A 12,873-nucleotide genomic window follows, 5' to 3' on the forward strand; every position below is an offset into this window, starting at 1 on the left:
CTGTTTGTTCTTATTGTTTTGGGGTGATCATTGTTGAAAAAATTGCTAACATTGGCAATGAATCCATAAATTTATGTTAAATTTCCAATACAGACTCAGGCCAACATTAGCCAGTCTAATAACCGCGACTCTGTTATTAAGGTTCCTTTGGTCTTGAATCGTGTTTAGAATTACCCATCCTTCTTTTTAGTATTTGATATATCCAAATCTACGGTGTTGTTAACATTTAACATTGTTTTCTATCCAGCTAGAATATGGTATTCCAGTACAAATCCGCGTTAGCGCTAATAGCTCTTTAGTAGTTGCCAGGATACGGAAATGAGACGAATGATATACCCGATGTTGATTGGTAAGTTTGATTGACATTTTGAAGACGACTTCGTTCCAGTATGATTTCATAAGAAATGACTTCACTTCATGCATAAAAATGGTTTGTACTTTCTGATCACGTCACTCGACACTTCCGCATAATCCATCAATGGTAGAACAAAGTTGCCAAGCGAACCTTTAATCTTTTATTAGTGAATTCGATAAAAAAAAATTTTTTAAAATTTGAATCCCACCAATGGGAATATATGATTGGAATGTCCTCACTTTTATGGGCCAGTGACGCATATTTTTGTTTTCAGCATTACTTGTAACTCAAGTGAACGGAGTCCAGAAGGATGTTGAGTTGCGTAATCGATCGGGAGAAATCACATACAGTAGCACGGAGTCCGGGAAACACAGAATTTGGAAATTTCCTGCCAAATATAGAGACAACCACACGTTATTTATATTTATCAAGAATGTGTCGATGTATGGATGGATATCAGAGAATAAGAAAAATGATACAGGCTGTATTGGCACGTTGTCTTTGCCAGGTACGCTGTATATTTTTCTACCGCAAACCTCATTTTGTTTTTGTCCAAAACTTACAACAGCTGAAGACTTTTAATAAACTCCTCTTTTGAACGATTTTTTCAGAACTAAGTAGGACATGTCGAGAGCCCGAAGTTAAATGTATATACTATCTACCGTTTGGATGTAGCTTACAAACTCCAACCACTTTCACAATACCGGATATAGACGGCGTGGTCTGCGACAAATTTGCATGGTTTCGTCTGTCAAAAATGCCAGCGGAATTAAAGATAACTAGGAAGTATTCTGGTGAAAAATTCGTTCAAATCCAGTATAAATATCTCGAATGCCCGACGAACGAGTCCGAATACTCCACAACAGTAACTGGTGAGTAAACACGTTAAGGATGGGGATAATAATGTAATTCGAGTAATAATGTGAGTAATTCCGCACGCTCATTTCCACAAGCTTAAACCTGATTCAATTTTTTTGTTATCTATGCCCATGGCATTACAATGCCTTAACAGCAAGCTTGTGCGAAGCAAAATTCCGTGTCATAAGATAAACAACAAGTTTTTTGTGCCTGAGCTACTCGAGAACCAATGTTAAATAAAGGTGTGGCCCGCGGTTTCACCCAGTTATGTGTGTATTTGCCCTCCTGTATTAAAGGTTGCATACCCCTGTGCAAGAGGATTGATTATAAGTCTCCTCGGCATAGCGATGTCATGGTTTACTGCACTTTAAAACCATGTATCTGGGCTAAACTGGTGAGCTATATCCATACTCGATCTGGGAGTTAAGCAGCCGACAAGCAACGAAACATTATCTGTGCTCAATATAATTCCTGACACCAGGCCAAAACCAAATTAAGTTTACAGAAAACCACTCATTTAGAGAATTACCGAATCACTGAATTAAACACTGAATGAATGAATTTCAATGACAGCCGCATATATATAGTTAACTCAACGAAAATTCTCGTATCCACGCAATAATTCGAGCAATTTACGATAAACAGATTACGATTGATTACGAAATAGGGAACCATTGTGACGCCATGCTTCAAGTGGAAACTACAGCCTTCCTGAAAGTAGGAGAAAAACGCATTCTGTCTTATGAGCATTACGCAATAAAGCTGTTTTTAACAACGACGAGAAAAAGGCACGATTAAGAAGTAATGTTAGGCGTAATATTGTGACAACAGGCCTTTAGTATCAATATTTAACCTTCATTTATTTTCCTGTTAAAGATGCAATGCGCCACCTCTAATCATGCAATGCGCCACGTTTGGCGCATGCGCCATAGGTTGGCCACCCCTGCTCTAAACCCATAAACCTAACTTTTTTTTATCACAAATACTTGTTTCACAGCAAAATGCTCTTGCGGCGAATTTTAATGCGGCGAAATTTTTTACGTCGAAATTCCTTGCGGCGAAATTTTTTACGTCGAAATTTCCTGCGGCGAAATTTTTTAAGGCGAAATTTCCTGCGGCGAATTTTCCGGACACGCCATATAAATATTATCTCCATTTTTTTAAAGTGCTTTCTATCAGAAAATTTGCATAAAACTATATGAACTTGAACTCTGAATTACAGATTCATTGCAGATGGTTCATGGCAGAACCGAACTGATTGTCGGCCTTGCAATCGCCATCGGATTACTTGTCATATCGTGGGTGGTGCTCGGAGTTGTGATTATACGAAATCGGTAAGTGAAAATGCTTTGATATTATCCTGTTATTGCCACCACTAATTTTTTGATTTTTTTTGGACACGAAATGGACCTATGAATTGTCTTGTTATTTTGTTGTTGTTGATTTCCTTGTTTGATTTTTTTATTGCAAAAAAATTACTTCTGGACCAATTGCCTTGAAATTTTCAGTGGGGAAAGATTGTATTTTTCGCTAGAACGTTTTTACTTTTAATCATTTCCAAAATTTCTGTGGCCTCTATGGGATTCGGTTTATGTGTGCGATGACGTCATCCAAATTAAAAATTGCGCTCCTTGTGGCGGTTTCCTCAGCTGAAATACGGTACCGGTAGGCTATTGTGACAGATTGTAACCGCGCCATTTTGTGTCCATATATTTGAGCATTGCTCTCTTGTCTTAGATTCTGTCTTAGGTTCGAGCAATTTTGTGTCATCTATTTGAGCATTGCTCTCTTGTCTTAGATTCTGTCTTAGGTTAGAATAAATTGAAAAATTTGTGACGATAAATTTAAAATGAGCAGAATCTGACAAGCCACCTCGATAGTTACCTCAAGGGGCAGTATGCTATCACCAAGGGCGCAGCCAGGAGATGAGAGTCGAGATGCCCTTCTGAAAGTGAAAAAAAAACATTTTTCTGTATCATTCGAACGAGGCGCTCTGCAAGCATTCAAATATACGTATAAACCTCCGATTTGGGGCTACTGTACAATTTCTAATAAACTATTTATTACGCGTTTAGCTGCTCACCACCGAAATGGGTGGATCTGGTATAGTTATGTACCACAAGTACTTCACGTGGACGTGGCTCAACAATTTTTAATATGTCATTCTTAAACCCACCTGACTACTTCATTCAAATATTACGTCACTACGGCGTCACATTGACTCAATAAGGCCTGCCAAAATCTGCAGACCGTCGCCCAGAACGCGCAGACGATCTCACGAAATCCAGCAAGTGAGCGCCCACAAGTACTTCTAGTGGGCGTAGCATAATGATTTTTGCATATAATATTCCTAACCCCCACCTGACTACGTCGTCCAAAATTACGTCACTCTGACAACACGTCATAGAGTTTGCCAATGTATAGCTACGATCGTCCGAAATGGCATCGGTGGGGACTATAATGAACATGCTGACGACTGGCGACCTCTTTCTTATCGGTATACTCACAACGGCAAAACGAGAGAAATAGCTTGCTCGATTTTGGATAATCGTCTGCGCGTTTTAGACGGCCATCCGTATATTTTGGAGGGCCTTATTACGTCACTGTGGCGTAATTTTCGGATGACGTAGTTAGGTGGGGGTTAAGAATGACATATACAAAAATTGTTGAGCCAGGTCATTTAGAAGTACTTGTGCGCGCGTACTTCGGGAGACCTAAGTTACGTTGGGAAATCTAGCCTAGCGAAATAGGACGTATTTACAAGCCCCTCAGAACAAGGCACTCCACGAGCACCTACTGATATGTAAGGACCTATTATAGTTTCGAAGGACCGGAATCATTCTAACTCGTCATTACCTTAATAATTTATTACACTATGGGCGCATAGGCGTAGCCGGGGTGTGCCCGAGGGACCATGTCCCCTGGAACTGATTTTTCCTAGCTTGCTATCATTGATTCTTCCACCAACCTAACGAGATAAATGGAAATGCTCGCTTGTATGTCTTGGATAACTTCGACAGCGAAATACGTCTGTAGAGAGATTCTTTGAGATATTGATAGATATCAGTGGCCGCTCTTACCTGGCTTTGTTCCGAGCAAAAGATAAGAGTGAGTGTCGTATTACGTCAGTATACCCCCAAAAATTACCCCCTGCTCTCAAAAAATGTTGGGATGACTACGCTTTGCCTGGGTAAGGTGAAGAACATGGGATTTGAATCCAAGATTGTGACCTTTGATGCCATCACAGTTAAGTATGACGCCTTAACCACTAGGCCACCGCTAAGGTGTCATATCGACCTTTCTATTCCATCACAGGCTCCATTAGAACCTAATCTCTTTCAAATTAATATAATTCACTTCAGGTCAAAGGTAACCTCACGCAACCCAGAAGAATCAAGCAGTCGGGAAATCGTGGTCAATGCCATATATGGAGACAACTTCGGCAGAATGGGAGACGATTCGCAGCCGAGTAGCTCAAATGCCATCTATAGCGTCATCAATAGAAGACGACAGGCAGCTGACACGCCACCTCGCTAGTTTACTCACAGGGTCGGCCCTATGCTACCGCTAGGGGGAGGGGAGGGTCGACCCCCCTCCCCCCTCTTTTCAAATGTAGAAAAAAGAATTTTCCGTATCATACATAGACAATTTTCGTAGCTTGAAACAATTTGTAGACTTTCAAGGCCTTTGAAAACCACCGGCTCTTACTGTTAGCTGTTACGTTCTAACTTGGCAATTAGAAATTTCAGAATCCTTCCTTTCCCTCATTGGAAATTTCTGGCTACCGCAACTCGCGGCACTTACATAGACATGGTGTCCAAGTTTAGGTGTGAGGTATTACTTTAAATAAAAATTATGTATAGCATATTTGAGGACCATAAGACGCACTTTTTATTCTTCAAAAATCGATTGTGCGCCTTATAAGCCGATGCGCGTAATGTATGGATCAGGTAGTGCAATGTACTTATAGCCTGGTTCACCTTGTATATGGATAAATACCCAATCTAAGTAATTCATTGACAGTGTGTCTTATAACCGGGTGCGCCTTATGGTCACCAAAATACGTCAGCGTATTTATACTGTACGCAAACGACTCTTACGTAAAATCACGTTACTCCTGATTTGTATTTATTCACAAGTTGACAATATGTTACACAAATTCATTTTTTCGTTACAAAATCCTAATTTTCAGATATTATTCTTATTTCTATTCAAACTAGGCCCCGCCCACTCCGTTTCACATGGGTACCACGTACTAATTAGAGCCGACCCTGTTTGCTGATCGTGCGTTAGGAATACGCTTGCTACGCTTGCGCGGTGGTGTGGCTCAACGGGCTAAGCGTTAGGAATACGCTCGCCACCGCACCTCTAATTACTCTGCGTGGATTCGCAGGTTCAAATCCCATGCAGGGATGGTTATGTGCGAGAGGATTGCTGGACTCCTCGCCGTCGTTGGGTGGTTCACGTAACCGCTGGTCGGTTACGGCTTCCTCCACCACCAAGTCCATGCTTCCGAAAACAAACAATACAGTAAAATCTAATCCCATACCCGACTTGGAATGGTAACCGGACGAGAGGCCGTGGTTCGCCATATGGATAAGCCGTCTTATCGGCTTTCTTCTCCCCGGGATAAATATGTAAATCCTATCCTATCCTATACCACTCCCTGCGTAAGTTTGCCGGCTGGAATCTTGCCAGATCGAATCCTCACGTCGCTGGGTGGTTCATGTTACCACTAGGGCTGGGCACTTCGAATTGAATAGTAAATTATTCGAATCGGTTCAGAGCTAAATTACGAATCGCCGCCATCTTGTTTTTTTCTTTCCGCTAATGGTCGAGGGGAATTCCCCGATTTTTTTTCTCATTGGAGTCATATTTTTTCAACGAAATTCTAACACATGACTATTTTCTGTAGTGAGTTATTGATAAAACGTGTTTGTTATTATGTGTGAACGCTCAGTAATCTATCTGGGTGATTTATTCTATGTCTTCAATAATTCATATGTTGAGAGGACCAATTACTATAATAAAGTCGCTCACAATTATATATTTTCAAGTATTCGAGATTCGATTCGAAAATAATTATTCGATTCGATTCTGAAATCACAAGGTATTCGAAAATGCCCAGCCCTAGTTACCACTGGTTGGTAAGTACTTCCTCCATCATAAAAGTACATGTTTCCGCGGTTCCGGCGTTTGAGAAATTTTGAAATAAACTCCGGATCCGGCAAAGTATTGACTCCGAATCTCACTTTGGCAAATTGATGTCTTCTTTAATGAACGGTTAGCAACGCTTTGTCAACTTAACTTTCAGTTTATCGATATTTTATAAATTTTTATTATCATCATTGAACTTTCGCCCAATAACCATTACCTGCATAACCCCCCCCCCCCCCCCCCGCCAACACCCACCCACCAGTACCACGCTTACCCCGCCCCAAACACACACGTGATTTAAACTTGCGAACACTGGCAGGGCAGTGAAGGGACCTCCGGAAGTATGCGCACCAAGATGGCGCACAACCTGAACATGGTATGTGTGTACCTGTTAGGATTCAGGTTGTGTGACATCTTGGTGCGCATACGTCTGGAGCATCCAATGAAGAGTTTAGTGGCAAGCGTATTCCTAACGCTCAGCACGATGCGTCAACTATTGAGAGACTTTGTGTTTATGGAACCGACAATGCGAACTTTGATTTATTGTAAATATTTCTCTTTTATTCATCTCATTCATTCAGGTTTGCACCTCAATTAGAATTGTTTTATCCAATGTATAGGCGGAAGAACAAAAATGCCCTTCACCTCAGGAAAGATTCAGATTATTGTTTTTATAATGTCTGCTGAATATTTTGATTCCGATTATCAACTTGAAAATTTAGATTTTTGTAAATGTTTTCTTTTTTCATTCATCTCATTCATTAAATCACGCATTTCAATTGCTCTTGTGGTTTACAGGAAATTGATGAAATACGCAGAGGGTCTTCCTTCTTGGGATCGCGAGACTATACCTAGTAAGAAGCGGCGCTAGGCAGAAGTCCTTGATTCATAGTCAGGTCGAGTCACTAGTCATCCATTCTAAAATCGATTTATTCACTTCGTTACGCATTTGTTTTATCGCCAAGAGATACCACTCGACAGCGTGGTAAGGGTGCGCCCCTAAAATTAACAGAATTGCGTTGAACGTAACTAATATATGATATAAAAATCAGATGAGAAAGAAGAGTTGACTTTTTGCCATCATTCCTTAGGCCTACATGTTTACAAACTTTAAAAGGCATAGAGTTCGCATTAACGATCACAAAATTGAGTTTTATAAAACCCTTTTTTTGCGTAAGCGCGCCGTGAGTTTGCGTTAGTGGATTCTTACAGTACAGGGGTCGGCAGCCTACGGCCCGCGGAGTAAAATATTCCGGCCGCGACGCTTCACTGAGTTAGTAGAAAAACGGCTGTTTTGACGAATATATTTTTTACGGTGACCGTACATTTGAACCCACGTACATTTGAACCCATGTGTATATCCGCGGGTTCAATCTATATTCGGGTGCTAAAACCCATGGGTTAGGGTTAGTATGGGTTCAACTATCCGTAAATAAAAAAAATTTCCATATATGCAATAGCATGCAGGTGCAATTGTCATGGGTTCAAATGTACGTGGGTTCAAATGTAATGGAACCATTCTTTACGGTTTACGTAACAGAATTTATTGTGATATACGTGTAGACTAAATTATATTATAATCTAACAAGTATAAAATTCACAATTGCTCGTTTAATGAGCCTATAAGTTAATTATAATTAGACAAATGGCAACAAAACGCAAAAAAATTGATGCTAAGTGTAAAAGGTTTAATGGCGCAGAAAAAATGGCTCACTGATGAATAATTGACAATTCCGAGTCATTTTATTTTTATGACGAATCCTATTTAATCTTGACTCACAGAAAGCCGTACAGAGACTGTTCTACCGAGTGAAGTGCGCAGCATGGGTAGCCATTTTCATACATTGCATAGCTGGTCCGTTGTAGTGCTGGTCACACTGTGCCAACTCTAAAACGGTGTCTACTCAGATCACAGTGTGCCACAGATGTTGATACTTAAAATTGCGGTCTTTTCCCATTGTGCTCTGACGGGACGTCACCTTGAGGACCGCATATTATAGCCTGTGTTCTCCAAATCCCCATAAACAAAAGTCTTTTTGACTGGATACAATCAAATGTATTATAACTTGGAAAATGTTTAACAGTCGCTCAAGGATTGCAAAATCAGGTCGAACACAATAACACTCGCCAAACAGTTGGTGAGGTACGAAAAAGTCGGTGAATAATTTGAGTGTCACTCGGGAATTAACAAATGCAGAACCAATGGATTCTAAACAATGAGAAATAAATAATTGTTATACCTAAAGGAACACGAATCCATTACAAATACAAGCCCATATTGGGAGAGCCAGACCAACCTAAGAACTGCAGACGGGGCTATTAACCTAACGCACAATGCGTCAAGAACACATGTGAAAAGCACGTGGTACTTAGAAGGTGACTGCTCTTTTGCAACCCCTAGTGGGCAAAAACCTGTGGGTACGTGTGCCAATTATACTCTTTGTGAATCAATGACCATTACAAAACCAAACAGTTTTTTTATTCAAATTTGAACACAATAATTTTTTGCCTCATTTTGAGTTTCCCAACATGGGTAGGTTCAAAATATATTGCAATAACATTAGAACGCAATTAAAATGTCCCAACCAAGCATGTTTGGCAAGGGTACACCTTGTGTGAACTTTACCACAGCTTTTCGTGATCTATCGTAACCATCTGAAATATATTGGGAAAAACATACATGATAAATCAGTTGCAATGCATGTTTTTGAATCTAATATCTATGCAGAACAGCGAACGAATCAAGAATTGTATAAAAATAGTGCTGATTTTAGAAATGAAAGTGGTTGAAGCACTTACAGTCTGAATGGATTGTTTTATCAGATATGACAAACCTCAATGAGCTCATTATGAATTTTCTATTAGTTAATTCATCACTTTTAGACTGATAAAGCTTGAATATGTTTCTGTTACCTGGTCTTTTAATGACACGCAATGGCACGGTTGACAATCGTTAGTTGGTGGCAAATGGCAATAAGTTCACTGAGGCTGCCTGCCTATGTCACGGTCATATTTAAACTTCATCATAGTTCATATTTTGACTGTAAATAAAATATAGGTATTGTGTAAAATCAAAGGCAATGAACACCATATATGTTAAACAGACATGTCATATTAGTATTTAAAAAACTTCGTGGCATTTTACCTTGCCATTAATGTACATATTAAAATATAAACTATAATATGTGGTTGTTTAAAATCCACATGTGTTGTTATTTCATCATTGGAGTTCTTTGGCCCAATGCTATATCTAAAAGATTTGACATAGTCTATTTTGTAAGGTTTCTGATCACAATTTATATTCACCTTGTGTAGTCAAGTCAGCAACGGCAAAACAGTTTTTGGTATTGTGATAAGTGATCCTTCAACTTTCAGACTGTTTTCCTTAAAAAACAGATGGGGTCTTATACTTATTTTTTGTTCAAAAAATAGGAGTTATCTTGTTGATAATGATAATTTCTTATCCAGTCGTTGATAACACATCCGTCTGTGATTTTATTCCACAAATTTGCCTTTCAAGTTACAATCTCTTATGTTTTGGGCTATGGACTAGGTCTTAAAGGGGAGAGCTTATACTAAAATCATTTTTATAATTCAGGCTAGGTCCTATATTCAGGTCTTTTTCCGGGGAAACAAGGTAGTAAGCAGTGTTACCGGTACAGACAAGGGCAGACTAACACAACTTGAAAAACTGTATGATTTGACGACTGTAGTCGTGCACTTGTACCGTACGGGCGTACTGCACCACCGCCGATTTCTGTGTTGCCAGGGACTGGTACCCGGACATCCTATCTAATCTAGTCAGTATACCATATGGAGTATATATAGTACCGTACTTTAAACCTCTAAGAAAGATATTAGGACATACCTGATCCGGTACACTCCCGGCGCAACATTGGCACCCAACGAAATAAAAGCTCAAACACGCGAAACCGCCTTGTCCCCTCAAAGTAAGGTAAAACTTGTGTCTGGCAGCAGCCGTCCGTTCCGTTCCGATGGTTCGTATGAAAGGTGGTAATTGGTCCAGTAATCAACGAGAAAAGCGACTTTTTAATATCGATGAAATTTTGTGTCAAAGAACATTAACAACAACATAATAACAAAATGGTTCATAGGTCTACTACTTGTCCAATAAGCATAGAACGGTATGAATCTCGGCCCCTTCTCTTGAAACTTAGGAGCACGAAAAAAGATTTTATATTCCCAATACAAACGAACTCTCTCATTTGTATGCTCAATATTAATAATGAAAATAACATACTATAGTTAGGCTCATGTATGGCCAGTACTCGGGGTTGAAATACTCGTTCACAGGAGATAAATATTTTTTTAGTTGCAGTTGTTATGAGCAAACACTGGAGCAGGAGTGTGCAAACTTTGATACAGGCGGGCCCCATACCGATAACTGGGTGAAATCCGGGTCGCACCTTTATTAAACATAGGCTTTAACACAAAAATTTTGGTTATTGACCCTATGACATGCTTCGCACAAGCTAGCTGTTAGGGCATTGAACGTCACGGGCATAGATAATAAATTGGGCTCAGGTATAGGCTTTTTACTCGCGCGTATCAGATTAAACTAAATTAAAAAATTCGTTTCGCGAGCCACACAGTTTTCTAAATTGACACCTTTCCGCGGGCGGCACTATTTGGCCCGCTAGTTGCGCACCCCCACTCTACACAGCGGATACACAGTTTAATTATTATTTATCTAATTTGCAAACGGCGTAAATAAAACAAAATCGAATGTACAACTAAGTCTGTTTCATTGGAATGAACTTCCCTTTTTTTCTCACCACGTGGTATTGGGATTTCTCTCATCTGCATTACTAAAACGGGCGCTCCAGAATGGTGTGTACAAATACGGAGGTAACTAATTTTGTTCGCCTACTTCACATCAAGTTGTGTAAATGGACTGAAACTTATAGGCAGGGGGTTTATTTACTTGCCTAACACAGACAGTCCCCGAACGCGTAATAGAACTAAAATACGGAAACCCAGAATAAAATTATGGCCTAACCTGGTACACACACTATGGGAGCACCCTAAAACGATCCTAAAATTAATAATTTTTATCTCAGTAAATATTAATGATTAAAATCCGGTCCCGCCAGCTTTTACGATCTAACTTGGAAATTAAGAATTTCCGACCCTCCCGATTCTTTGAAGATTCTCGGCGACACCCTTGCATGACAGATCAAGTTTTCACAAGTTGTTAATATGTGAGAATACAAGAAACAGGTGAAACGAAAAATATATATTACAGATGTAAATTCATGAATATTACAAAAAGTTTTTTTGTTTGTACAAAGCCCCCGCCAAAACTAACACTCCAACCAACGCTCAAAATAAGAAAATTAGTAATTATCCAGTTTGTAATGTCCATGATATACTGTTATATTCTATGTCTTATATTTGGTCTTTGACGTAATAATATGAGGACATCTAGTGATCTAGTTTAGGCCATGTGATAGAACATTCTAGAACTAATCTATGTGAGCATCGGACGTATGTTGTATTCCCATTTACTTTCATGCAATGTAATATATTCTGTGAGCAATTGAAGCCTGTGTTACTTGGATTCAAGCCCTTGAATAATACACAGTTAGGAGTGAGGGTTAGGAATGCAAATCGCGCTAGAAATCTAAACCATCCCTAATCCGAACCCTGACTGCATTATTACTAATTTGTTATTTAAAACGTGACGGATGTGTTTTTCTCAAATCTCACATTTTTGCTTTAGTGGCGTGGGCTTTGTACAAAATATCCAATGTTTGGCCTGTCATTAAGTTAGAAGAAATATACTCGATAATCAGGCCATTTTAGCACAATTCTTGTGTAATACAATATTCCAAATCGCAGATGCGATCGTGTGACTCGGCGGTGTGGCGCATCGTGCTAAGCGTTAGGAATACGCTCGCCAGCGCACCTCTGCTTACCCAGGGTGAGTTTGCAGGATTGAATCCCATGCGGGGATGATCATGTGCGAGAGGATTGCTGGAGTCCTCGTCGCCGTAGGGTCAGTGTCATCGCTGGTCTGTTACGGCCTCCTTCGCCATCATGTCCATACACCTGGGAAACAAATAACTGGAAACTAATTCTATACCTGACATGAACTGGTAACAGGACTAAAGGCGGGGTTCGCTATATGATTAAGTCATATTATCAGTAATTAGTAGTTTATTTTCTCACCTTACTGAAAACACACTTGATGTAGAAATTGCAATAAATAATTAAAGCATTTCAGGGTGAGGGGAGCCACGAGAAACTAAATTTGATTGAAACTAATCGAGCAGCGGCACCCATAAGCAAGTCTAACAAGGAAATGATAACAAAAAGTCGAACTGTATATGTTATTTTGAAAAAAATCTTGCGTTTCACCAACAGTAACAAAAAAAAAACGTCTCCGTGCACCAACGATCTAAGTAGCCATGGCAACAGCTGTGTTGAGGTAAATCACAATGGTACCATTGTGAGGCGACTGTGGTCGTATATAGAACATT

The 12,873-nt window shown here is 39.7% G+C and overlaps 1 protein-coding gene across 1 annotated transcript; it reads left to right on the forward strand.

The window, feature by feature from the left end:
* The first annotated feature begins 253 nt into the window (after nucleotides 1-253).
* LOC144429927 (uncharacterized) lies at nucleotides 254-5,860 on the forward strand. The gene is made up of 5 exons (XM_078118175.1): nucleotides 254-349; nucleotides 630-863; nucleotides 967-1,227; nucleotides 2,436-2,547; nucleotides 4,576-5,860. Exons 1-5 carry the CDS (start codon nucleotides 319-321, stop codon nucleotides 4,748-4,750), a joined length of 813 nt encoding a protein of 270 aa, XP_077974301.1. The 5' UTR covers nucleotides 254-318; the 3' UTR covers nucleotides 4,751-5,860.
* Nucleotides 5,861-12,873: the final 7,013 nt, after the last annotated feature.

This window comes from Styela clava, chromosome 11, assembly GCF_964204865.1.
Source record: "Styela clava chromosome 11, kaStyClav1.hap1.2, whole genome shotgun sequence".
Lineage (NCBI taxonomy): Eukaryota > Metazoa > Chordata > Ascidiacea > Stolidobranchia > Styelidae > Styela > Styela clava.